The 27,206-nt window shown below is 38.8% G+C and overlaps 1 protein-coding gene across 4 annotated transcripts in view; it reads left to right on the plus strand.

Moving 5' to 3' along the window:
- Positions 1 to 27,206, plus strand: part of OXSR1 (oxidative stress responsive kinase 1) — a 96,167-nt gene that overhangs the window by 11,510 nt on the left and 57,451 nt on the right. For 3 of the 4 annotated variants that reach the window (NM_214342.2, XM_084987084.1, XM_084987083.1), the window contains 3 exon segments: positions 7,877 to 7,989; positions 14,706 to 14,814; positions 25,274 to 25,415. In NM_214342.2, coding sequence (NP_999507.1) covers positions 7,877 to 7,989; positions 14,706 to 14,814; positions 25,274 to 25,415 — 364 coding nt within the window. 4 annotated transcript variants of the gene reach the window in all.

The following is a 27,206-nucleotide window of genomic DNA, read 5'->3' on the forward strand; positions in this document are numbered from 1 at the left end:
TGTGATATAGGCTGGCAGCTGCAGCCCTGATTCAACCCCTAGCTTGGGAACTTCCATATGTCCCATATGTGCGGCCCTAAAAAGAAAAAAAAAAAAAAGTGAACATTTGAGTTAGGATGTGCTATTGGAAACCATTTTACACTTTCCATTACATTATTCTTCATATTAGACTAGTGCTTAGGGGGCATTAGACCAGTAGCTTCTACACCTGGATTAAACCTTTCCTAACAGATGACCTTTTACACATTTGCATGTGTACTTACACTTAAGTAAAACTTTTACAAATACCTTTTTTTTTTTTTTAATGGCCACACCCATAGCACATGGAAGTTCCCAGGCCAGGGATCAAATCTGAGCTACAGCCGAGACAACACCAACACCCACTGGGCTGGGCATTGAACCCTCGCCTCCACAGTCACCCGAGCCACCACATTCAGGCTCTTAACCCACTGCGCCACAGTGGGAATACATACTGGGGTTTTCTAATTCTTTTTAACTCTAAGAAAAATAATGGTTGAAACCCAGTAAATTGACTTTGATTTGAAAAATTCCTCCTGAAGGAACCTGCTTTAAAGAAGAGATAAAATAGTTTTAAAAGTTTTATCTCTAATCCTGTTTTTAATTTGCTTCAAAAAGTTGTTGAATAATTAAAATAATTATAAATAAAAATTTCAGATGTTCTTCCCTAGTATTTATGCTCAGTTGCTATTTTCTGTGAAGTAAATATTTTCTAACATAAAATGGAACATCATTGGCTATTCTGAATTAGTGGTATTGAAAGTAGTGAGTTTTTACAGCATTACCATAATCCTTTATGTTAGTACCTTAAAATGTTTTTCAATTCCTGAGTAATATTTTGGCATTTGTTTTGGGAAGACCATATGAAAATCAATGAAAGTGATTGCTAGCATAGAAAAACTGGAACCTACAAGTCTCTTTTTATCATCAGGTCTGGGAAACATAGCAGCTTGTCTTTTGGCCATTTGTTAAATCACAACAGAATTCAATGTCTTATTCCTAAGGAGATTTGTTTCTTAAGTGAGTGAATCATTGAGTGAAAGACAGTTACCTTAGTTATAAACAGTTGTTATTTAGTGTTTCATTGGTAGTGAAATTAATTCTGTTTAATAGCGACTAGGAATCTGGAGTTCCCATTGTGGTGCAGTGGTTAACGAATTCGACTAGGAACCATGAGGTTGCGGGTTCGATCCCTGGCCTTGCTCAGTGGGTTAACCATCTGGCGTTGCCGTGAGCTGTGGTGTAGGTCGCAGACGCTGTTTGGATCCCGTGTTGCTGTGGCTCTGGCGTAGGCTGGTGGCTATGGCTCCTATTCGACCCCTAGCCTGGGAATCTCCATATGCCGAGGGAGCGGCCCAAGAAATAGCAAAAAGACAGAAAGACCAAAAAAAAAAAAAAGTGGCTGGCAATCAATAATAACTAAACTTACAATGTTATTTCCATATGTCTCTCTCTCTCTTTTTTTTTTTTTTTTTTTTGCTTTTTAGGGCCACACCTGCGGCATATGGAGTTTCCCACGCTAGGTATCAAATCGGAGCTACAGCTGCCAACCTACACCACAGCCACAGCAACGCAGGGTCTGAGCTGCCTCTTCGACCTACACCACAGCTCACAGCAACGCCATATCCATAACTCACAGAGTGAGGCCAGGGATCGAACTTGCAACCTCATAGTTCCTAGTCAGATTCTTTTCCACTGTGCCACAACAGGAACTCCTGTATCTCTGTTTTTAACCCTAGCATGTTTTTGGTTTAGGTAGAACATGCCATTAGTATGTTTAAGGCTGGTATTTCAGGTTTTGTGTACATAAAATAAATAACCAATTTTGGATGATCCAGAGAGTAGAATAACTGGTTTGAGACTTAATAATGGTTAAAAAGAATATCACTAGATAGTGTGTTTGTGAAAGTCAAAGTGATAATCAGGGATATCTACGTACTAGGAGATGTCTGTTATCTTGGACCAAAAGTACCCTCTTTGGCCCCTTTGTGTCTTCTGTGAGTTGAGAATGCCTCTAGATCTGTGACTTGCATAATTAGCTTCCTTGTCTCTGGTGTTTATCAGAGTAGGGCAGTGGCCTCTCACTGAAGGCAAAAAAGAGAGTTAAGTTTTCTTCAAGGTTTACTTGCAGAAGGAATTAGGAGAGGAGAAGGCGGGAGAGGGAGGAAACTTAGTGATAAACACTAAGGTTCTGCCTAACTCTGACCCATACTCTTGTCAGCCAAGAAGCAGGCTGCAGACTATATCAATAGTGCCCTGTTGATATAGTCAAGCCACGCATCAGTGTTCCTAAGCTATTGTCAAAATAGTTCAAGTACACTGATGAATGATGTCATTGAATGTTAAGTATGTTCTTGGATATTGGAGTTTGACTTTTGCATTGCATGAGCTTTGTGCAGAGGTTTTACTTAGTTTGTTGCCATTGTGATTGGGGCTTATCCATGTCACTGCTGTGTTGTACATATGTGGTTTTAGTCAGAGATTCTGTTGAATGATATAGTTCTAATATATAGATTGCTTTTGTTTTTTAGTGTTTGTAGCACATTAATGTTAGAAATGTGGTAGCATACTTGGACAGATTTTTTTTAAATAACAGCTTAATTGAGATATAATTCACATACCACACATACCATAAAATTTACCCTTTAAATTGTACACTGCGGTAAATTCACAGAGTTGTGCAACAGTCACCACTATCTAATTCCAGAACACTTTAGTAGCTCCAGAAAAATATTCCTTAGCTATTGCAGCACTCCCCATTCCTCCCTTTCTTTAATCCTTGGCTACCACGGATCTTCTTTCTGCTTCTGGGACTTGCTTAGAAGACTCCTAAGAGGACTTGCCTCTCCTGGGTACTTCATATAAATAAATGCAATTACACTATATATGGCCTTTTGAATCTGACATATTTACTTAGCACATTTTCAAGGCCTATTCATGTTGTAGCATTTATCAATACTTTGTTCCTTTTAATTGTCAAGTAATATTTCATTGATGGTATGCCATATTTTCTTCATTCATCAGCGGATGGACGTTTGGATTGTTTCCTTTTTTTTTTGGCTCTTATGAATAATACTATGATGAACAACTGCATGCAGGTATTTATGTGTACATGTTTTTCATTTTCTTAGGAGTGGAAATACTGGATCCCATCTATGGTAACCATTTACCTGTTAAAGGATATTTGAGTTGTTTCTAGTTTTTAGCTATTATGAATAAAGCTGCTATGAATATTCATTTCTGTATGAACATATATTTTTGTTTGTTTTTAGGTCCGCACCCAAGGCATATGGAAGTTCCCAGGCTAGGGTTCAAATTGGAGCCTTAGCTGCCACCCTATGCCACAGCCACAGCAACACCAGATCTGAGCCACACCTGTGACCTACACCACAGCTCATTGCAACGCTGGATCCTTAACCCGCTGAGTGAGGCCACAAATCGAACCTGAGTCCTCATGGATACTAGTTGGGTTCGTTACCACTGAGCCATAATGGGAACTCCAGAAATTTAAGTTTTAAAGCCCTAGATGTAGAGTTCTCTGACATTGTGTTTTAAGATTTTGGTTTCCACTTGTTTATTATTTGTATAAGGAAATGCAGTAGGTTTTTGTGTTGATCTTTTATCTTGCAACCTGGCTAAACTCTCAGATTAGTTCTTGAAGTTTTTCTTAGAGATTACTTAGGATCTTCTTTTTTCTTTTTTTTTTCTTTTGCTTTTTAGGGCCGAGCCTGTGGCATATGGAAGTTCTCAGGCTGGGGGTCAAATCAGAGCTACAGTTGCAACACCGGATCCTTAATCCATTGAGTGAGACTGTGGATGGAACCCGCATCCTCATGGATCCTAGTCAGGTTTGTTAACTGCAGAGCTCTGATGGGAGCTCCCAGGATTTTCTTCATAGACAGTTATGACAAATACAAATGGGGACAGTTTTATTGCTTCTTTTCCAATCTGGATGCCTTTTATTTCTTTTTCTTACTTTATTCTCTTGTTTAGGATATCCAGTACATGTTTAGTAAAAGTGATGAGAATGGACATCCTTGACTTTTTCCCAATCTTAGAGGGAAGGCTGCACCATTAAGTATATGTTAGCTATAAGTATTTTTGTAGATGTTCCTTATGAGGGTAAAGAAGTTCCCTCTCTTCTAGTTTGCTGAGAGCTTTTTTTTTTTTTAATCATGAATGGTGTTGCATTTTTAAAAAAAGTTTTTCTGTGTCATTTGATATGATCATGTGATTTTTCTTCTTTAGCCTGTTGACATAGTGTATTCCACTGATTCTTTTTTTTTTTTTTTTTTTTTTTTTAATATTGTACCAGCCTTACATACCTGAAATACATTCTACTTGGTTGTGGTATATTATCTATTGCTGGAATCAGTTGTATTTTGTTAAGAATTTTGCAGCCAAGTTCATGAGAGATACTGGTCTGTGGGTTTTGTTTTGTTCTATTTTGTTTTCTTGTAAGGTCTTTGTTTGGGCTTGGTGTTGGTAATACTGGCTGCATGAAGTGAGTTGGGAAGTTTTCCCATTTCTTCCATTTCTGGAAAACATGGTATAAAATGACTGTTTTAATTCTTCTTTTAATGTTTGATAAAATTCCCCGTGAAACCATTTGGGCCTGGGGTTTTTTCCAATAACTTTTAAATTATAAATTTGATATCTTTAATAGTTGTAGGATTATTCAGGTTATCTTGGCTGAGGTTTTTTGTTTTTTTGGGTTTTTTTTGTCTTTTTGTCTTTTCTGGGGCCACACCCACCACATATGGAGGTTCCCAGGCTAGAGGTCCAATTGGAGCTGTTGGTGTTGGCCTACGCAAGAGCCACCACAACGCCAGATCCTTAACCCACTGAGCAAGGCCAGGGATCGAACCCGCTACCTCACCATTCCTAGTCGGATTCGTTAACCATTGCGCCACGACGGGAACTCCCGTGGCTGAGTTTTGATAGTTGTTTTCAAAGAATTGGTCCATTTTTTTTCTAAATTGAATTATGAGCTAAAGCTGTTTATAGTGTAGTCTTTTTTAAAAAGGTTGAAGTATGTCACATAATATAAAATTAACCATCATTAAAGTGTACAATTCAGCGGGGGTTTTTTGTGTGTATTCACAGTGTTTTATTATTTTTTTGGCCACGTCCACAGCATGCAAAATTTCCTCGGCCATGGATCAAACTCGTGTCACGGTAGCGACAAGGCTGGACCTTCAACCTGCTGAGCCACCAGGGAACTCCATATTCACAGTGTTTTGCAACTATCATCAGTGTCTAATTCCAGAGCATTTCTCTCACTTTAGAAAGAAGTCTTGTACCCATTAAGCAGTAACTTCCCATTCTCCTCTTCTCCCAGTCCCTGGTAACCACTAATCTATTTTCTATCTCTAGATTTGCCTGTTCTGGACATTTCATGTATATGGAGTCATACCAGTACGTGGTCTTTTGTCGCTAGTTTATTTCACATAGTGTAATGTTTTCAAGGTTCATCCATGTTGCTGCATGTATCAGTAGTTGTTCCTTGGCTCATGGCCCCATTATTCTGACTTCTGCTTTCATTGTCTCACCTTCTCTGACTCTGACCCTCCTGCTTGTCTTTTATAAAGACTTTTGTAATTAGATTGGGTCCACCCAGATTATCTTTCCATTCTCATTTTAATTTAATAACATGTGCCAAGTCTTTTTGCCATTTATGGTAACATTTCAAGGATTAGGATGTGGGAGTGGGGGATATTCTGTCTACCACATGGACTTAGAGCTTTTATTATCCTGTTTCTCCCCGATGCTCTGTTCTTTTTTCCACAGTATGTTTTCTCCCTGTTGTTTAGATTGAGTAAACTATGGAGTTTATCCTCATATTTACCAAATTTATCCTGTCATTTCTATTTTTCTGTTGAGCTTCTCCAGCAAGTTTTTTATTTTGGAAATTTTATGTTTCAGTTGTATAACTTCCGTTTAGTACTCTTTTTTTTTTTTTTTCTTTTTAATGGCCACACCCAAGGCAAATGGAAGTACGGGGGGCCAGGGATAGAATTTGAGCCACTGTAGCTGCAGCCTACACCCCAGCTGCAGCATCACTGTATCTTTAACCCACTGCGCCACCTTGGGAATTCCTTCAGTTGGTACTTTAAAAAGATAATTTCTGTTTCTTTCTTGAGATTTTTCTGTTTTTAAAATTTGTTTAGGGAGAATTCTTGGAGTTCCTGTCATGGCTCAGTGGTTAATGAATCTGACTAGCATTCAGTGAGGACGCAGGTTCAAGCCCTGGTCTTGCTCAGTGGGTTAAGGCTCTGGTATGAGCTGTGGTATAGGTTGCAGACTTGGCTTGGCTCCTGTGTTGATGTGGCTGTGGCTGTGGCGTAGGCCAGCAGCTACAGCCCCGATTTGACCCCTAGCCTGGGAACCTCCATATGTACAGGTGCAGCCCTAAAAAGCAATAAATAAATAAAGAGAATTCTTAACTGTTGAAGCATTTTTATGATGGCTTCTTTGAAATTCTTGTCAGAATAATTCCAATGTAATTCATTTTGGTGTTTGTATCAGTGTGATTGTCTTTTCTTACTCTGTGTGTTTTTCCTGGTTCTTTTTTTTCTTTTTTTTTTTTTTTGTCTTTTTGCTATTTCTTGGGCCACTCCCGCGGCATATGGAGGTTCCCAGGCTAGGGGTTGAATCAGAGCTGTAGCCACCGGCCTACGCCAGAGCCACAGCAACGCTGGATACGAGCCTCGTCTGCAACCTACACCACAGCTCACGGCAGCAACGCCGGATCGTTAACCCACTGAGCAAGCGCAGGGACTGAACCCGCAACCTCGTGGTTCCCAGTCGGATTCGTTAACCACTGCGCCACGACGGGAACTCCTTTCCTGGTTCTTGATGTGACATGTGATTTTCTTCTTTTTAAAATTACATCCAGGTGTTTAGGATGTTAATGTTAGGAGACCACTAATTCATTTAAAATTTCTCTTTTAGTAGGCAGTTACTCTGCTTAGGTTTAAGGCGTAAGTCCTGGCCTACTTTAGTGAACTTTGTAATTCCTATGATAACTTAGTTTTCAGAGCTCTGGCACTGCTTTATTCTTCTGGCACAGCAGGAACTCCTATTTAATCTCTGCAAACATTACCTAGGCTGACTGGTGGATGTGGGTCCTGTCCCCTCTCCCTGCTGCTGCTAAGGGCAGATTGGGGCAGTGAATCTGGCCTATTGCATGCAGTTTGGGTATTTGGGGGAGACCCTGCTGATGCTGTTGCTAATGCTGTGTATGTTGGGTGGATTGGAGAATCTGTCTTCTAGATCTCTGCTGAGCTTCCCCTTTTACAGTCCTTTGGCCAGAAAGAAGAATTTTTCTCATTTGTTTGTTTATTTGTCTGTCTATCCTTTTTGGTGGTTCTGGAAGGCAGGCTGTTCTGGTGCCCAAACATGGATAGGTGAGAGTTTAAAAACAAACAAACAAACAAACCCAGGGAGCTGCAGTGGTGCTTTTCCTTTCATCCTGAGGTTCCTAGTCAGTCCACCTGCTTCTTTCTACCTTTCAGAATCATTTTATGATTGTTTGTTGAATTATTTCTAGGGAATTTAGTTGTGTTCAGAGAAGAAGAGCAAGGAAATGGAAGCCTATGTCGTCATATTCTAGAACCTTTGGGACTCTAGCAATTTTTATTTTTGTGTGCATGTTGGTATTTATTGGCAATTCTATGAAATGGTCGAGGCTTTTGCTTTTATAGATAGTCTACTTTTTAGAATGTTTTTCTGCATCTATTGTTGAGTATAAGAACAAGTTAAGAATTATTCTCTTGTTTGAATTGTGTAAGAATTAGGAATGTCTTGTTTGTATCTATCAATTTATTTATTTACTCACTTATATATTTATCTTTAGGGAGTGGAGCAACAGCTGTGGTCCAAGCAGCATATTGTACCCCTAAAAAGGAGAAAGTGGCAATCAAACGGATAAACCTTGAGAAATGTCAAACTAGCATGGATGAACTCCTGGTATGCACATCTCATATTTCTTTGTATTCATGTTAGAGTGGGAAATAGCTTGGAGTTTTTGATTTCTCTTTAAAAAAAAATTGTGATTTCTTCATTAATAAGTAATGCTTTTTATAAAATTTATAAAATCCAGGTAAGTAGAGAAAACGCATTCACTTATAATCCTCTCATTCCAAGTTTGACTTGCTGTATGTGTGCATTTAAACATCCTTGTATTTTTATGATAATGTAATCATATCTTGGTCTTTTCATTGAAAAAATATTTTAATATTTATTTATTTTTCTTTTTTAGGGCTGCTCCCGTGGCATATGGAGGTTCCCAGATAGGGGTCAAATTGGAGCTACAGCTGCCAACCTACCCACAGCCACAGCAATGCCAGGTCCAAGCCATATCTGCGACCTATACCATAGTTCATGGCAACGCCAGATCCTTGACCTGCTGAGTGAGGCCAGGGATCGAACCTGCAACCTCATGGTTCCTAGTCAGATTCTTTTCCGCTGTGCCACGACAGGACCTCCCATTGAAAAATTTATCATAGAATTCTTTCTGTGTCTGTAAGTATGAGTTAATATAGTTTTCAGTACTTATGTGGAGGTCCATTGAATACTTTTATGTAACCTAGTCTCTGGTGTTGGATGATTTTTATTTTCTTTATATTATTATAAACAATGCTTGCCTACTTCTTTCCTTAAAATAGTATCATGCAATTGTGATTCCTGGTCAAATGGAATACCCTTTAAAAGGCTTTTGGTCTTTTAGGAACATGGTACCAATCTACATTCTGATCATTGATGCACGATGAGCAACAGAATCTCTCTCACGCACACACATCCCAGCAGCATTGGCTTCTCCAAGGGCTGAGGACAGAGAGGAGGATGGGGGTCCCAAGGGTCCACAGCTGCAACTAGAGGTTCTGTGGTGTTAAAAGCTAGTCACACAGGGATCATTTTGAAATTCTTTTATGCACCATGACACCTAGAGTAGTTTAAGTATGTAGTAAGTGCTCAGTAAGGGAAATGGGATAGTTTTTCAAATCATTTAACTTTTTAATCCTCAGGTTCTTTGGCTTAAAAAGGAAATAACATCGCTTTGTGTGTGTTCTTCATGAGGTTTTTCTTGAAGATCAAATGATACAGTACTTGAAAACTATAAATTGCCACACAAATATGAAATAATATTGTTAGATAATTTCTGTAAGAAATTATCAACTACAGCTAGTAGTAGAAAGGGCAGGACCTAGGACTGGGATGATCTAACAGTCCCAAAGCCTTTCCAATGTCCCAGACTGGATTTTATTTCTAGTATAGTCTGTACTGAGTATTTAGGGAATAAATGGAATGAAGAGATAATAGAATTATTGTAGAACCTTCAGCAGATAAGGGAAATGTATTTCTTCAGGAGTTCGTGATGCATAAACAGAAGCTGAAGAATTGGGTTGCTGGAGTTATCTTGAACTGTCTTTGGTGAGAGAACAGACATGTAGAAGGAGATGCCGAGGGAAATGCTATGTCATGATCTTGGATTTTCAGATGCCCACAATACCTTAGAACACTGTTTGGGCATTTGAACTGCTGTGATCATTAAAGAAGTCTAAACTGAAAACTAATTCTGTTAAAGAAAAACAATATTTTTAATCTATATATTAACACTGGAATTTGAGAAGTCCAATATGAATTCCTATCATTTGCCAGTCATTTTACTTTTTTTTTTTTTTTTTTTTTTTTTTTTTTTTTGGCCCCTGCAGCAGATGGAGTTCAGGGACCAGTGATCAGATCTGAGCTGCAGTTGCAACATAAGCCCACCTTAACCCGCTGTGCTGGGCCGGGAATTGAACCTGTGTTCCAGCACTCTAAGGTGCTGCCGATCCTGGGGTGCTGCAGCAGGAACTCCTGTTTTACATAATTCTTAAGGGTAGTGTTAGGATGAATGAAAGTTTTATTATTTACTACTTTATGACTAAAGAAACTGAGGCTGAGTTTAAATACCTTGAATAAGTTCATATGATGATAATACCACACATCTTTTTGGTGCTGGGCACTAAAGTATACTTTAACCTTGTAAACATCTCTGTGAGATAGATAGGTAGTTACTCCATTTTATAAATGAGGGAAATATATCATGATAACCAACAGAGTCTGGATTAAAAATCAGGCTTTTCTGACTCAAGTATTGTTTTCCACTTCATATAATACTAACAAATGATTGATTATAATCTTAGTTCAAAAGTAGAAAGAACATGGAGTTCCCATCGTGGTGCAGTGGTTAACGAATCCGACTAGGAACCATGAGGTTGTGGGTTCAATCTCTGGCCTTGCTCAGTGGGTTAAGGATCCGCCGTTGCCATGAGCTGTGGTGTAGGTCACAGACATGGCTCGGATCCTGAGTTGCTATGGCTCTGGCATAGGCCAGTGGGTACAGCTCCAATTCGACCCCTAGCCTGGGAACCTCCATATGCCACAGGAGCAGCCCAAGAAATGGCAGAAAGACCAAAAAAAAAAAAAAAGTAGAAAGAACATTTATTCTCAAATATCAGTTGACAATTCTTGAAAGTAATATTTGTTATTACATTAGGGTGTTTTTAGAGGAATGCAAACTTGATATACCTTATTAAAAAGAAAAAAATTGGTTAAACCTCCATAAAGTTTGGCCAGATACTTCAATAAGTTTTGCAGTGCAAATGCAGTGTTTATATATTTGGCAGTTAAGAAAAGGTAGGGGCAAGTGATTTAAAATAAGTTGAAGGAGTTCCCGTCGTGGCGCAGTGGTTAACGAATCCGACTAGGAACCATGAGGTTGCGGGTTCGATCCCTGCCCTTGCTCAGTGGGTTAACGATCCGGCGTTGCCGTGAGCTGTGGTGTAGGTTGCAGATGCGGCTCGGATCCCGCGTTGCTGTGGCTCTGGCGTAGGCCGGTGGCTACAGCTCCGATTGGACCCCTAGCCTGGGAACCTCCATATGCCGCGGGAGCGGCCCAAGAAATAGCAACAACAACAACAACAACAACAACAAAGACAAAAAGACAAAAAAATAAAAAAATAAAATAAAATAAGTTGAAGATAATTGGCTTTCTCGGTGGGTATGTGGGTAAGATTCCATTAAACCCTGAAGAAATATATATATAAAAGAATGTAAAGAATGCCTCATTAACCTCCTTTGTTTGTAATGGTGTCAGGAACTGAGATCTGAGTGCCAGAGTCTCTAAGAAATAGGAAGCCCTTCAGTTTACCTTAAAAATTTTATTGGTTCTCAACATAGTGAACTCTTGATGTTATGACTTTAAAATTTTTTTTTTTTTTTTTTGTCATTTCCGCTGAGCCATGTCAGAAACTCCTGACTTTAAACTATATTTCCTTTTCTGTTTTCTTTTTTTGCTTTTTTTAGTGCCGCACCCATGGCATATGGAAGTTCCCAGGCTAGAGGTTGAATTGGAGCTACAGCTGCCGGCCTACTCCACAACCACAGCAACACAGATCTGAGCCATGTCTGCGACTTACACCACAGCTCACGGCATCACCTGATCCTTAACCCACTGAGCGATGCCAGGGATTGAACCTGCAGTCCTCATGGATCCTAGTCGGGTTCATTAACTGCTGAGCCACAAAGGGAACTCCTAAAATATATTTTCAAAAGTATCTTTATTATAGTGCAGAAAAGGTACTGTGGGTTCTCCAGAGAGTACCAATGTAAAGCCACTATGGGTGTCTATTTTGTGTGACAGTTATTAGTGAGACAGTAGTGTATTGCTCCTTTCTCTTGTCATAGTGTTTTCTTGTCTGACAGCCTTTGCTAAGTGTGATAGTAAAATCAGCTGTCAAATCTTACTGTGTTTATTTTCTCCAGAGATTTTACTCACTCTTCTCAAAAAAAAAAAGGCACACAGTGAAGTTGTATTGAGATTTTTAGTCTTCTCTAGTAGATGCTAGGACTGCCTTCATTGGAGGGACCAGTAAGAGGCTTAAAATATCTTTCCTTCTACCAGGAGGCTCACAGTCTAGTTGAATAGTTAAGACCCTTGCCTGTTGTACAAGACTGTGTGCAAATGCCTAGGAAAAGTATAAATTTGTATTGAAGTAAGAGGAAGAAGAGAACTCCCAGTTACAAAGATGGAGTCCTTTGTGGAGATGTTTGTGGTTGAAGAGGCAAAGATGGAGACCTTGCCAGGCAGGGGTTTAGAATCATCAAAGAACAGCATATTCATATATATGATATGTATAATATAACTCAACATTTTCATAAAACTGTTCTTCATTATGTGGAACACACTCTGATTTTCTATCTTATTTTTTGTTTTGTTTCTGTTTTTGTTTTTTGACCACACCCACGGCACTTGGAAGTTCCTAGGCCAGGGATTGAACATGTGCCACAATAATGACCCAGGCCACTGCAGTGGCATTGCAGATCCTTAACCTACTGGGCCATAAGAGAACTCTTTTTTGTTTTCGATGTGATTTGCCAAATTTATTTTTCAACCTAACTAAATTACAACCCATAGGTTGAGAAACACTGGGCTTTCACAGAGAGATACTGTGACTCTAAATTCAGGCAGTGACTGATAATGGAAAGGAAGACACAGATTACCTAGACATTTTATAGATGGAAAAATTCTTAGCACTAGAAGATGGAAAAATTGTTAGTACTAGAAAGAGCACTTCATAATAGCAGGAACTTTGTTTTGTTCACTCTGAGTGAATGAACGAATGAACGAACTTTCCTTGGGGTCTCACTGAATTGTGTGACCTAGCGGAAAACCACCCATATTGGAGAACGTTTTCTAACCAGGGAGTAAACAATAGAAACCAAGTAAGTTTCAAGAAGAAATGAACAGTTACCACCAAAACATGGCTTCAGAATGCTTCAGATGGAGAACTGAACATTCCAGACAAAAGATCTGGTATTAACAGACAATAGAGGAATTTCAAGGAAGTACTTGAAATCACTTATGAGTGTAGAGGAAGCTGCTGGGAAATTTGAGTCAGAATGAGTGCTCTTGCCAAGCACTAAATATATATATTTTCTCTTGGAAAGGAAAGGGATAACTCCAACAGGAATTAAGATAAAAGAAGATTCCTCTTCCTCCCTTAAAGGACTAGCAGAGAAGAAAGACAGTATTTAAGGATCTTTTAATCTTTAAATTTTATGGCTCTCCTATGATAGTCTCCTTTTTTGTTGTTGGTATTTTGCTCGTTTATTTCTATTTTTGTTTTTTTGGTTTTTTTTTAGTTGAATTATAGTTAATTACAATGTTTCAGGTATACAGCAAAGTGACTCAGTTATACATACATATATATTCTTTTTCAGGTTCTTTTACATTTAAAATTATTACAAGATATTGAGTATAGTTCCCTATGCTATACAGTAGGCCTTTGTTGTTGATCTATTTTTATATATAACGTGTGTATCTGTTAAACCCAGATAAATCTCTGCTCATTTGGCACATACATGCTGTCCTGTCTCTCCCATATGTACATATCTCTTCAAATTCTATATAACTATGTCAGTAGGCAGGTGCTTACATTAGTTCCTTCCTCCTTATTCTTCATATTTACGTAGCTTTTAGTACAGAAGACTGTGCTAGTAATTTAGTGGGTGTTTTACCAAATTCTCAATTTATCCCCCTCCATAGTCTCCTTTTTTTTTTTTTTTTTTTTTTGCTTTTTAGGGCCACGCCTGCCACATATGGAAGTTCCCATGCTAGGGGTTGACTCAGAACTGCAGCCGTTGGTCTATGCCACAGCCACAGCAATGTGGGATCTGAGCTATGGCTGGGACCTACATCACAGCTCACTGCAATGCTGGATCCTTAATCCACTGAGCAAGGCCAGGGAGAGATAAATTGGTATACTGTGTTCTAGGCACAGTAAGTGCCAGTAATGCAGAGTCTGAGTTCTCATTGAGCTTATAGTTACAATTTAGTATGATAATTCCCACCATGTATAGGAATCCACTTTTTTTTTTTTTGTCTTTTTTCCACTTCTTGGGCCGCTCCCGCGGCATATGGAGGTTCCCAGGCTAGGGGTCCAATCGGAGCTGTAGCTGCCAGCCTACGCCAGACATAGCAACGCGGGATCCGAGCCACGTCTGCGACCTACACCACAGCTCACGGCAACGCCGGATCCTTAACCCACTGAGCAAGGGCAGGGATCGAACCCACAACCTCATGGTTCCTAGTCGGATTCGTTAACCACTGAGCCACGACAGGAACTCCTGAAGTGAGAATTATTAATTATTTCACAGAAATGCACAGAAACAATATTTGGGGGAAAAATGAAACAAACAAAAAAACAACCATCTGTTTATTAGTAATCATTCTCTATGACTGTAAAACCTGATTTCTCAAGGTGGTTCTTCAACGGCATTTCTTAAAGTAAAAATGTCACACGTCCCAGTGGAGGCCTCTGTAGTGCTGTCCAGGGTGTGATAAGTGGTGTGTGTTTCTGGTTTTAGAGGTTACTTGTATAGTGAATGAAAAGGGTAGGGTCAGAATGGACTGTGGGAACACTAAGTAGTTTTTTTGGTTTAACCATTCTTTTTTTTTTAATATTAAAATTAATTGATTTATAGTGTTGTGCCAGTTTCCAGTTTAACCATGCTTGAGGAGGTCAGGGCCATGGAAATCCTAGACATAGTCTCAAAATTCCCAAATCTGGATTCAGTAACTTATAAACTTATGCTTTAGCTTACATATTATGAATTATCATGTTTTCTCTTCTTTGTAGAAAGAAATTCAAGCCATGAGTCAGTGCCATCATCCTAATATTGTGTCTTACTACACGTCTTTTGTGGTAAAAGATGAGCTGTGGCTAGTCATGAAGCTCCTAAGTGGAGGTGAGTAGAGTACAATAAAGTATCGTTTCCATGGTTTGGAAAGTTATTACAAATATTTTTCTTTTTATCCTGGTTTGGTTTTCATGGACATTTGTGTTTGAGAAAATACTAAGAATACAGTATCTGCTAACCATGGTAGTATATGAGCTGATAGAAGCTCGACTTGTTGCATTTGGTTGTCATGTCTCCTCACTTGCTCTTATTTTAGGATGGTTCCCTTCCATTTCCTCTCTTCCATGACACAAACTTGTTGAAGGGTCTGGTCTGAAGGTCTTGTAGGATGTCCACGTTCTGGATTTATCTGGTTATTTCTTCCTGGTGATGTTTAAACTGATTTATATTCCTGTGTTTCCTACAAATTAAAATTAGACCTGAAGATCCGGTGTTGCCGTGAGCTGTGGTATGGGTAGGTCACAGACACGGCTCGGATCCCACATTGCTGTGGCTGTGGCATAGGCCAGTGGCTACAGCTCTGATTGGACCCCTAGCCTGGAAACCTCCATATCCCATGGGTGCAGCCCCAAAAAGACAAAAAGGCAAGAAAAAAGAAATTAGACCTGAAGGTTTGTTTGGAGAGAATGTGTTGTAGATGATGCTATGTACTTCATATTGCATCACATCAGGAAGTAGTACTTGCTGTCTAGTTGTATCTTTGAGTGTGATGTTAATTTTGACTGCTTAAGGTTGTAACAGCCAGGCTACCCCATGGAAAAATTAGCTTTATTTCCCTTTACAGCTAATAAATAATCTGTGGAATGATACTTGGGCATTGTGAGTGTCTGTTTCCTAAAAGGCTTATGTCTGATGATTTTTAGTGTCCATTAACAATCCTTGTTTGAATCAGTTATTTTGTGAGGGATGGCAGACAAACCCTCTTGTTCATATTGTATCCTATTTTAAATATATATGTATTTATATATTCATATATATTTCTAAACTTGCATTCTTTCTCTGTAGAGGAAATTTTCCTTTTTAACTAGAGCTTTTTTTTTTTGCTTTTTAGGGCCGCACCCACAGCATATAGAGATTCCCAGGCTAGGGATCTAATCAGAACTTCAGCTGCTGGCCTACACCACAGCTCATGTCAAAGCCAGATCCCTAACCCACTAATCGAGGCCAGGGATCAAACCCACAACTTCATGGCTCCTAGTCAGATTCGTTTCTGCTGTGCCATGACAGAGACTCCTAACTGGAGCTTTTTGATTAACCTGTACTGTAGTTCCTACTGAAAAGGCAGGATATATAATTGGATTTTTTTTTAAGGACCAATTTTCAGAGTAAAGGTTTAATAATTAAATTGCTTCAGTGGTAGCAGATGAGAGGGTTCTTTGGGGTTTTTTTTCTCTTTTTTGACATTGAGGCTTTCATTTTTTGGAGTGTCATTATCTAGACTCAAAAGTTTTTATATATTCCTTGTCTTTCAGTTATCCTCTGTTCTTCTCAGGCTCAGGTTATCCAGAATTTTGTCAGTGGGTGCTTACTCTTAGGTCCTTTTGACATGAATCCATCAGTCTTTGATAGCTTCCTTGATTTTTGGTTCAGCATAAATGATTCACAGTTACATTATTTTTCTCAGATTCAGAATCAGCCAAGTCTCCAAGGAGCCCTAATCCTTTTTATGGGGAGTGGTATTTAGAAAGAATAACTTGGATGCTTGGGATGCTTGTCACTACTACTTTGTTACTGCTTCTAGTTGAAAGAGCTTGGAAATACCACATATTAAAAATAAATCACAGGCGTTCCCGTTGTGGCACAGTGGTTAACGAATCTGACTAGGAACCATGAGGTTTTGGGTTCGATCCCCGCCCTTGCTCAGTGGGTTAAGGATCCGGCGTTGCCGTGAGCTGTGGTGTAGGCTGCAGACTCGGCTCGGATCCCGAGTTGCTGTGGCTCTGGTGTAGGCCAGCGGCTATGGCTCTGATTCAACCCTAGCCTGGGAACCTCCATATGCCGCGGGAGCGGCCCAAGAAATGGCAAAAAGACAAAAAATAATAATAATAAAAATAAAAATAAATCACAAACCGTGATTTGACATTAATATTTCCAATTCAGGTTGGACATTACAAACCTTTAAAACTTTAAATTTATATTTTATCTCTTTTCTCTTACACAGAAAATCTTGGTTCCCCCATATGAACATAATTAATTGTATGTATTATCCTTCAGTGTTATATATACAATTATTTCTGCTTTAGTCCTTAGAATAAAATGTAAATATTGCTGATGTCAACAGTGGACCCTTGATATGTAACCACTGAAGTTTTGTCCTGGTACCTGAAGGCCCATGCCTTGTAATAAATTAGACATTTTGCCACAGCGTGGATTTGAATCAAGTGGCAAGATGGAGAGAATGAGTGAGTGATGAAGCTGCCCAACTTTTCCATTAATATGCTGCTTGTTTGCATACGTATTTTATATGGGAACGTGATTTTCCATTTTGGATTGTTGTGTTGTAGAAAAGAGAATCCATGTTTATTTGCCATTTCAATACCATTGCTCACTGAATACCTTACTTTCCCAGAGAGGCTTTACAGAAAAGTCCATAGGCTTTAGAATTAAATTTCAGGTTTTCTACTTAGCAGTTGTGTCATTGGGCAAACTTTTAGCTTTTTGAACCTACTTCCTTGTCCATTAAATGGCGATAGCTTTCTGCATTTCAGGGTATTGGGAAGGAGTAAATGAGATGAATATGTAAAGCATCTACCATTGTGCTGACTGTAGTAGGTGCACAAGAAATTTTAGTCATTAATAATAATCCCTTGTTATTTGATGCTTTTCAGTGTAGCCAGAATCACCTTTTTGTTTCAATCCCATTAGTGACACACTGGAGAAACTGGATTGCTTTGTTAAAGGCCCTGTTCATATGATGGTTGGAAGCCTTGCTAACACCAACCACCTTTCAAGATGGTGGTCAAGCATGGTTCTTTCAGTATGGACAGATATGGGAATATTAGGTAATACTGTATCTTTCGTTATTGATCACCTATAGCATAATTTTCTTTATTTGTAATTTACAGCAATGTGTAATACAAAGTTTTTAATGTTTTGCTAGAAAGTCCTGACAAATAGGAATAAATTGCCTGCTTAATTCTCATCCATAGCTGTATGTGAGCCCATTCTTTCTGCTACTGCTAAGCAGAATATTTTTTCCAAAAAAATTTTTTCTTTAGGAGTTTCTGCGGTAGTGCAGTGGGATTGGCAGTGTCTTGGGAGCACTGGCACTCAGGTTCAATCCCTGGCCCCACACAGTGGGTTAAGGATCTGGTGTTGCCGCAGCTGCAGTTTATGTCATGATTGTGGGTCGGATCTGATCCCTGGGCTGGGAACTTCATATGCTGTGCAGCAGCCAAAAAGAAAAAAAAAAAAAAAAATTTAAGAATTACAGTTCTTGGGAGCTCTGGTGCAGTGGAAACAAATCCGACTAGGAACCACGAGGTTTCGGGTTTGATCCCTGGCCTTGCTCAGTGGGTTAAGGAAATGGCATTGCCGTGAGCTGTGGTGTAGGTCACAGACATGGCTTGGATCCCATGTTGCTGTGGCTGTGGTGTAGGCTGGTGGCTGTAGCTGCAGTTTGACCCCTAGCCTGGGAATCTCCATATGCCACAAGCGTGGCCCTAAAAAGCAAAAAAAATAAAAGAGTTACTGTTCTTCTCTCAGGGATTTTATGTCCTGATTACAGAAGGGGCAGGATATATAGCTGTGTAGGATATCTTTTAAACATATCTCTCTGTTCCTCCAGGTCTTAAGTTTCCTGGGCTAGTGCCCAAATTTTCTAGCATAGCGCTCAGCAAATTTCTTGGATGATAATTTCAAACATGTTCTAGGCATTAATTCTTTTTATAATTAACTTAGGCTTACACTAAACAGTTACTTTTCTTTCTTTCTTTCTTTTTTTTTTTTTTTTTTTTTTTTTGGCTGCTCCCATGGCATGTGGAAGTTACTGGGCCGGGTATCAAACCTGTGCCACAGCAGCAATCCAAGCTTCAGCAGTGACAACACCAGGTCCTTAACCCGATGAACCACAGAGGAACTCCAACAGTTACTTTTAAAATACTAAAAACTTTGCATCTTTTTTACGAAAATGTAACCTTTTATAGCTATAAAGTGAACACACATTTAAATGAAGAGATATATTTAAACAGTATTTATAAAACAAAAGATAGAACTAAAGATAACTTTTAAAAAATTTAAATAAGAGGAAACTGTCAAGATAGCTCAATTAAAATGCCTTTCATCAATTGTTGATTACCAACACAGTCATTAATCAAACTGTTAGTTCCTTGTTCTTATGGGCCTTATAGCTAATAAGAAAAAGGTACAATTATGTAATTATACATGTATATAGTGCCATGAAGAACTATCAGATGTCATGGAAGCAAGTACCAGGACAACCTAACTTTATTGAGGGAGAATAAATTTAGTGGAATAGACAAAAACTGCCCTAGGAAGTGATATTCTTCAGGAGACCTGAAGGATAGGTAATAATTAGGTGAAATGTGAGGTAGAGGTGATATATGGGGAAAAAGGAAAAGGGATCCATATAAAGGGAGCACTGTATTGAGAGGGTCTGGAGGCAGGATGGAGGAGTGTGGTGTGTTTGGGGAACTGATGGAGGATCACAGCTGGAGCATAGAGAGTGTGAGGAGGGCCCATTGATAAGCAGGGGCTCCTTTTGATTAATTAAAAAAATATAAGGAGTTCCCACTGTGGTGTGCTAGTTTAAGAATTGGACTGCAGCAGCTCGGGTTGCTGCAGAGGTATGGGTTCGATCCCCAGCCCAGTGCAGTGGGTTAAAAGATCCGGCATTGCTGCAGCTATAGCATAGGTTGTGGTTGCGGCTGGGTTCAGTCCCTGGCCTGGGAACTTCCATATGCCACAAGTGCTGCCATTAAATAAATGAGTAAACAAAAGGAAGCCAGAGTTAACAAATGTGTTTAGACTACACCCATTCACATCAACTTTCAGACAAAATATTTAAAACAAAAGCATATTTTTGACTTAGCAGGATTGTACTGATGGAGATTTTAATAAACTAATTAAATTGTAAAATTAATTACAATTGTCACTCTTAAGCCCATTGACCAGGTAGACATCACGTTTAAAATAAGTTTAAGGGTGTCGGTATTATAATGCTTCATTATGACTATAATATTCTTAACTTTTGTTAATTCAGCAATTAAAACTCTGATATAAAATGTTAGAAGTTGTTGATACAAAAAATTAATCTTTAAAAATCAGAATCACTTTTGAGAGTTCCCGTCATGACTCAGTGGTTAGCCAACCAGACTAGTATCCATGAGGACTTGGGTTCAGTCCCTGGCCTTGCTCAGTGGGTTAAGGATCTGGTGTTGCTGTAAGCTGTGGTGTAGGTCACTGACGTGGCTTGGATCCCACATTGCTGTGGCTGTGGTGTAGGCCAGCAGCTACAGCTCCGATTCAACCTCTAGCCTGGAAACCTCCATATGCTGCAGGTGCGACCCTAAAAAGCAAAAGGAAAAAAAAAAAAAAATTTAGAGTCACTTTTGGAGTTCCTGGTGGTGCAGTGGGTTAAGGATCTCCCATTGTCACTGCTGAGTCTCAGGTTGCTGCTGTGGCATGCATTAAGTTTTTAAAAAAACAAAACATTTTTTTAAAGAAATCAGAATTACTTTTGATCTAGATAGCTATTTCTACAATTTATTAGCACCAAACTGCAGCATAAGGTTTTTTAAAATCAAAAGTAATTAAGAAAGCTTCTTAGAAATAGCAACAACAACAACAAAAAAGACAAAAGACAAAAAAAAAAAAAAAGAAAGCTTCTGAAAGGAAAAGAAAACAAGTACCTATAGGACTTAAAGGGATGAACTGCAGAAATACAGAAATCTAATTTAAATTCACTGTCTTAATGAATTTTTTTGTAGTCTAGAGGTGCTCTCAACTTTGTCATCTTCTAATGGAGATAAAAAGTATGAAACTTCTTGGCCCTAAGTATGACCCACGTAAAAAGTATTAAGAGTGACCAGCTTTAGATGGTCAACAGTGGAGAATATGTCTGTTGTTCTGAAATAGAATACTCAGACCAAGCAAATTTTGGCCCCTTTGAAAACTTATATGGCTTAGGAAGACACAAACAGCATGTCATGACTGAAGATTGGTTAAAACTTCCTGGTAAAAGTACTGGTAACTAAAATAAGTGAGTTAATTTTTGACTCAAAGAATTTTTTTTTAATAAAAATAAACTGAGGAAATGAACATGTTGACTGAATAATTAATTTGAACTCTAATTATCAGATTTAACAAGTGTCTTAAACCAGCAGCTGTTTCACCACTTCTTCAATATTATTTTATTTTTTTTAGATTATTTATTTATTTATTTACTTACGGTCTTTTAGGGCCGCACCCTCGGCATATGGAGGTTCCCAGGCTAGGGATCTAATTGGAGTTGGAGCAACCGGCCTATGCCACAGGCAGTGCATGCACCGCCAGATCTGAGCTGCATCTACAACCTACACCACAGCTCACAGCAATGCTGGATCCTTAACCCAGTGAGCAAGTCCAGGGATCAAACCTGCAACCTCACAGTTCCTAGTCGGATTCGTTCCTGCTGCACCACAACGGGAACTCCAATATTATTTTAATATTTAGTAATGACTTTCTTGGGTAGTTAAAGTTTTGCATTGCTATTTATTTGTTTATTTATTTATGCTTTTTAGGGCCATACCAATGGCATATGGAGGTTCCCAGGCTAGGAGTCCAATTGGAGCTACACCTGCCAGCCTATACCTCAGCCACAGCAACACCAGATCCGAGCCTTGTCTATGACCTACTCCACAGCTCATGGCAATGCCAGATCCTTAATCCATCAGGGATCGAGCCTGAAACCTCATGCTTCCTAGTCAGATTTGTTTCCACTGCGCCAGGACGGGAACTCTACATTGCTTTTTAAATGTTCTGTGCCGTAGACTACGAAGGCAGACATGAGATGGTTTTGGGAAAATAAATGATCTGCATTTTAATTTTTTGCTTTGTTATAAAATTTGTACCAAATCCTTCTTGTTTTCCATTATTTAATTTACTTGCCTTCACTCTAAGAAATTCTTGGATTTCAGTGGGCAATGTTCATCAAGTAGTCTAGGTTGTTAAAATGCAACTTCTTGGGCCCTACTTCAGATCTTTTGAATGGCAGTCTGTGAGGTCTGGAAATCTGCATGTTTTAAGTAGTTTGTTAAGTAATTTCTTCATTATTAAAGTTCGAGAACAGATTATCCTTGTAGAATATTTCTTCCAGATTGTGCCCAAAGGCTATGCTGATAGAGCCTTCCCTCACTCATTTTCTTTAGATAATAATTTGAATCATCCAGTGATAGTCTGCAGTTTTCTTTTGCTTAGCATACTTTACCTTCACCTTTTTCTTGGTTGATATGAAGTGTTCTCTGTAATTTTGATATTCGAGGAGGGAGGATTGTAGGCACCATCATGTTAGATGCCTCAAGATGCTGAAAAAAATTATGTGGAAAAAAAGGGGGATACCTTCCAGGACCAGTATTCATCAGTTAAAGATGAAGGTCTTTAGTGGCATGATCATCCTTCCATCATTAAAAATCATACTGTTAGGAGATGAAAACTGAAAAGTCATTCTAATCCCAGGGAAGAGGGGGCTTCTTTTGTCTATTTTAGGGCCGCACCCATGACATATGGAGGTTCCCAGGTTAGGGGTCGAATCGGAACTGTTGCTGCTGGCCTACACCACAGTCACAGCAATGCAGGATCCAGGCTGCACCTGTGACCCACACCACAGCTCACAACAAAGCCAGATCCTTAACCCACAGAGCAAGGCCAGGGCAGAACCCACAACCTCACGGATACTAGTCAGGTTCGTTAATGACTGAGCCACAATGGGAACTCCAATGGAGCTTCTTACAAAGCCTTATTTGGTATATCCACTCCGGACACAGTGTTGGGATATGTATTGCTTTAATTTCCCTGTTGATCACTGGATGAGGTGAAACCAATAAAAATCTTGTAAGATTTTGGAAAGGAGTTCCTGCTTCAAACTCTTTAAAAATACAGATGTAATAACTTTGACATGCTCTAAGATCTTTGTTGCTCCATTTCTTTGATCTCCTAGAAGTTCCCTGAAAGCTGGCAGTCATATAGAATCTCTCTTGACATATTCTGTGGCACCTAGTTCTAGATCTCATATTACTTAATTGTTGAATAAGTTGTGTTTTTATTTTCTAGTAGGGATTTCTTTCTTTTCATTCCTTATTTTAGATCTTCTTTGCATTGTGAACATTCAACTGACATTTATACAGGTTTTCTTACTAAGCAGTTCTTCTGTGACCTGGGTTTCTCAGAAGAATGAAATATGCGGCCACTTGGTATAGTCGCTTTGCTTTGGGGGTTGTTGTGTGATTGGTTAAACTAAACAGAACAAAACTTCTTCCTTAGGCCCCCTCTTTATGGATCACAGTCTTGTGAATTTCAGCAATAAGAGGGGGAAACTATGGTAATATATTAGGAAACATTATGTAGAATCTGGAGCCTTCCTGGTTCTTTGTCTCCTGAGAGTAAACTTAGCCTGTCTCCTGCTGGAGGTGGGGATTGGTAGTGGCCTGGTTTCCAGGGTCAAGAGGAGGAATCTCAAATCTTACTCTGCCTTATATGAACTTTCAGCCAGTTTTCCTGTGTTCAACCCTTTCCTTCAGTCCCCCACCCTTCTCCTTATGTGTCCTTGGTGGATGTATTCTGAGTTCTGGCTAGGGATCCTCTTTATTCTAACTGCCATATCTCCTCTGCAGGCCCTAAAATTTCAGATTTCTCCACTCTGCATAGTCAGTTACTTTTTCTGCTTTCTCTCTTCCAGAAAGTTAGTGCTGTCTCTCTTCTGTTATCTTTTTTCTTGTTTTCTTTTTTATTCTAGGTGTATGCCCTTTTTATCAAGTTTATCAAGTTAGTGGATTTCAAATGGGAGCTAAAGTAAGCATGGGTTCAGTCCTCTCCTGTTTGCAGGGATTCCATCTAGACCACTTCTTTCCATCTTCCAAATGTGTTTGGAAGTACATTTTTTCTTTTTAAGTGTGTGAAGTAAAAAGTACTCACCAGGGCATATTTTCAACAGAAGTGGTTTTTTTTTGTTTTGTTTTGTTTTGTTTTTTTTAATTTCAAATTTGGTCATTGAAGTCTTTGCCAAGAAACGGGCATACAGTCTTTTCTGTGAAGTTTATGTTGTGTTCCACACTTCTTGGCACAATTTTTAATATTAGAGATTGTTTTGCTTTGGTTCTGTGATCTTTATGGGCTGTTGCACTGCCAGAAATCTTACTGATCTCTAGCAGATGTTTTTTTGTCATCAGTTATGGTAGATAGGACTATCTGATTTTTTTTGTTGGGGGTAAGGATGAGGGCTGTGCCTACAGCACGTGGAAGTTCCCAGGCCAGGAATTGGACCAGTACCACAGCAGTGAACTGAGGCACAGCAGTGACAATGCTGGATCCCTAACCTGCTGAGCCACCAGGGAATTCCAGCATGCTGTGATTTTAATTACTATATAGGTTTCTTTTCCCTCCCTCTCTTTAAGTAGTAGAAATATTATTTCCCATCCTGGGAAGAATAGGGTTATTAATACATCTGGGGTGTTATGTAAAGAGATCTTCCATTTTTATTCTTTTCATATTTTTCTTGTTTTATTTCTTTTTTCTTTTTTTTTTTTTTTTTTTTTTTTTTGCTATTTCTTGGGCCGCTCCCATGGCATATGGGGGTTCCCAGGCTAGGGGTTGAATCGGAGCTGTAGCTGCCAGCCTACGCCAGAGACACAGCAACGCAAGATCCGAGCCGCGTCTGCAACCTACATCACAGCTTACGGCAACGCCGGATCATTAACCCACTGAGCAAGGGCAGGGACCGAACCCTCAACCTCATGGTTCCTAGTCGGATTCGTTAACCACTGCGCCACGACGGGAACTCCCCTTGTTTTATTTCTATTATTTATTAACCAGAAACATAATTTTAACCCTTGAGTTAGTTTGCATACACATATGATATTTACTTTCAAGTTTTCTTGTGTAATTTGACTTAATTTCAGTTGTGTTTTTATGTATTTATTCATACAACATTGCATACTCTCATCTGGTGTTGGAAGCCTAAACTGGTTTGTGATACCTTATACTCAAGGGCATGGTTTAGTATCTCTAGAGAGATTCTTCAGAAGCAATCAAAAATCCTCTTATTACCTTTTTCAGATTCTCATTAGAAGTTTAAAGAAGAGCTGGTGTAATACTACTATTTGGTTATTAGCAGGCTGCTTTCTGTTTTAGAGTGGAATTAAGAATAAATTATTAATTTTAAACTTCTGAATTTCCTTACATTTCTCTCTCTTCCTTTCTTTCCTACACAGCTAAGTTTATTGATTTCAAAATAGCTCGGAATTATTTTGAATGAGTTAAGAAAATTATGACAAACCATGCCTTCTCTTTTCAGGTTCTGTTCTGGATATTATTAAGCACATTGTGGCAAAGGGGGAACATAAAAGTGGAGTCCTAGATGAAGCTACCATAGCTACAATTCTCCGAGAAGTGCTGGAGGGGTTGGAATACCTGCATAAAAATGGACAGATTCACAGGTATGTAGAGGACACCACTCTTCTCTTTTGGATAAGTGCAGTGATAGTTGGGCTGTATCATTTCATTGAGGCCATTCCCCATTCTTTTGCACAATTAATCATAATCTCTGAGTATAAACAGAGCTCTTTGCATTTCTAGTTCCAGTACATTGTGGTTACACAGCTAGTAAGTACTTAAAAAGTAACAAATACTTAAGTCACATTGGAAAATGCAAAAACAGGGCAAACTCCTAATTTTCTACTAGGAGTCAATCTGTAGTCACTGATAACATTTTGGAATATTCCTTCCCAGTTTCTTTTATATGCTTAAAAATATTTAAAACATAACTATCCATGGGAGTTCTCTTGAGGGTGCAGCAGGTTACAGATACAGCGTTGTCACTGCTGTGGCTCAGGTTGCTGCTATGGGGTGGGTCCAGTGCCAGTCCTAGGAACTTCAACATGCCATAGGTGTGGCCAAAAGAAAAGAATCCTAAAAAACCATATGTATAATTTTGTCTGTTTCTTTTTTGGTTTCTCTTATATCATGACCATTTTCTCAAATTATTAAAAACTTTTGTAAATAATGTTATAAAATTAAAACTTTTTAAAAAATCAAATAACATTTGAGGAGTTCCCGTTGTGGCTCAGCAGAAACGAATCTGACTGGTATCCATGCAGATGCAGGTTTGATTCCTGGCCTCACTCAGTGGCTTGGGGATCTGGCGTTGCTGTGGGCTGTGGTGTAGGTCACAGGCACGGATCAGGTCCTACGTTGCTCCTGGAAACCTCCATATGCCATGGTTTGGGGCCTAAAAAGACTAAATAAATAAATAAAAGCTGTATAACAGTTCATGGTTCAAATATTTCTGCTATTTATATCTCTTCAGTCCCTGAGTACAGATAATAAGAATTCCAAAGGTAGAGTCTCCCTGGATTTGGTTTTCCTTCTTTGGGAATATTTTTATTTCCCCATCCTTTCTGAAGAATGATTTCCCTGGATACGAGAGTTTTTAGTTGGCAGTTCTTTTTTTTCCAGCATCTAAAAGATGCTGTGCTACTTAATTCTGGCCTTCTGGATGGTTTCAGATGAGAAATTTGTCATGTGAATAGGTGTTCTGTGAGCAATATGTTGTTTTTCTCTGGCTACTTTCAAGAGTGTTTCTTTGTCTTTGGTTTTCAGAAGTTTAAGTATGATATATCTTGGTGTGGATTTCTTTAGGTCTATCCTGTTTGGGGTTCCCAAACTTCTTAAATCCATAAGTTTTTGACTTTTACTGGTTTGGGGAAGTTTTCAGCCATTATTTCTGTGAATAACTTTGCAACCCATTTCTTCTCTTTTTCTGGGAAGTGTTAGATCCTTTGTTATTGTAGCGTAATCCCTGAGACTCGGTTCCTTTTTTTTTTTTAACCTTTTTTTTCTCTCTTCGGATTGAGAAAATATTCTCCATTTGTTTTCAAGTTTGCCAATTCTTTGCTGTGTCCTCTCCATTCTATTCTGGAACCCATTTCTTGAGCTTTTTATTTCAGTTGTCATAGGCTTTCAGTTCTATAATTTTCATTAGGTTCTTTTTTTTAGCTTTTTTCTTTTTTGCTGAGATTTTCTGTTTTTCATTCGTTTTGAGAATTCTGAATTGCATGTTAGAAACACTTTTATGATGGCTGCTTTAAAATTCTTCTCAGATAATTCCAACAATTGATTCATCTTGGTGTTGATGTTAGTTGATTTGTCTTTTCTTATTTAAGTTTTTCCTAGTTCTTGGTATGTTGAGTAATTTTGTTTTATTGTATCATGAATGTTTTGGACATTAT

This window comes from Sus scrofa, chromosome 13 (genome assembly GCF_054392235.1).
Source record: "Sus scrofa isolate SSC_HxYL_T2T_F1_AM1 chromosome 13, Sscrofa_HxYL_maternal_Yorkshire_Landrace_v2.0, whole genome shotgun sequence".
Classification (NCBI taxonomy): domain Eukaryota; kingdom Metazoa; phylum Chordata; class Mammalia; order Artiodactyla; family Suidae; genus Sus; species Sus scrofa.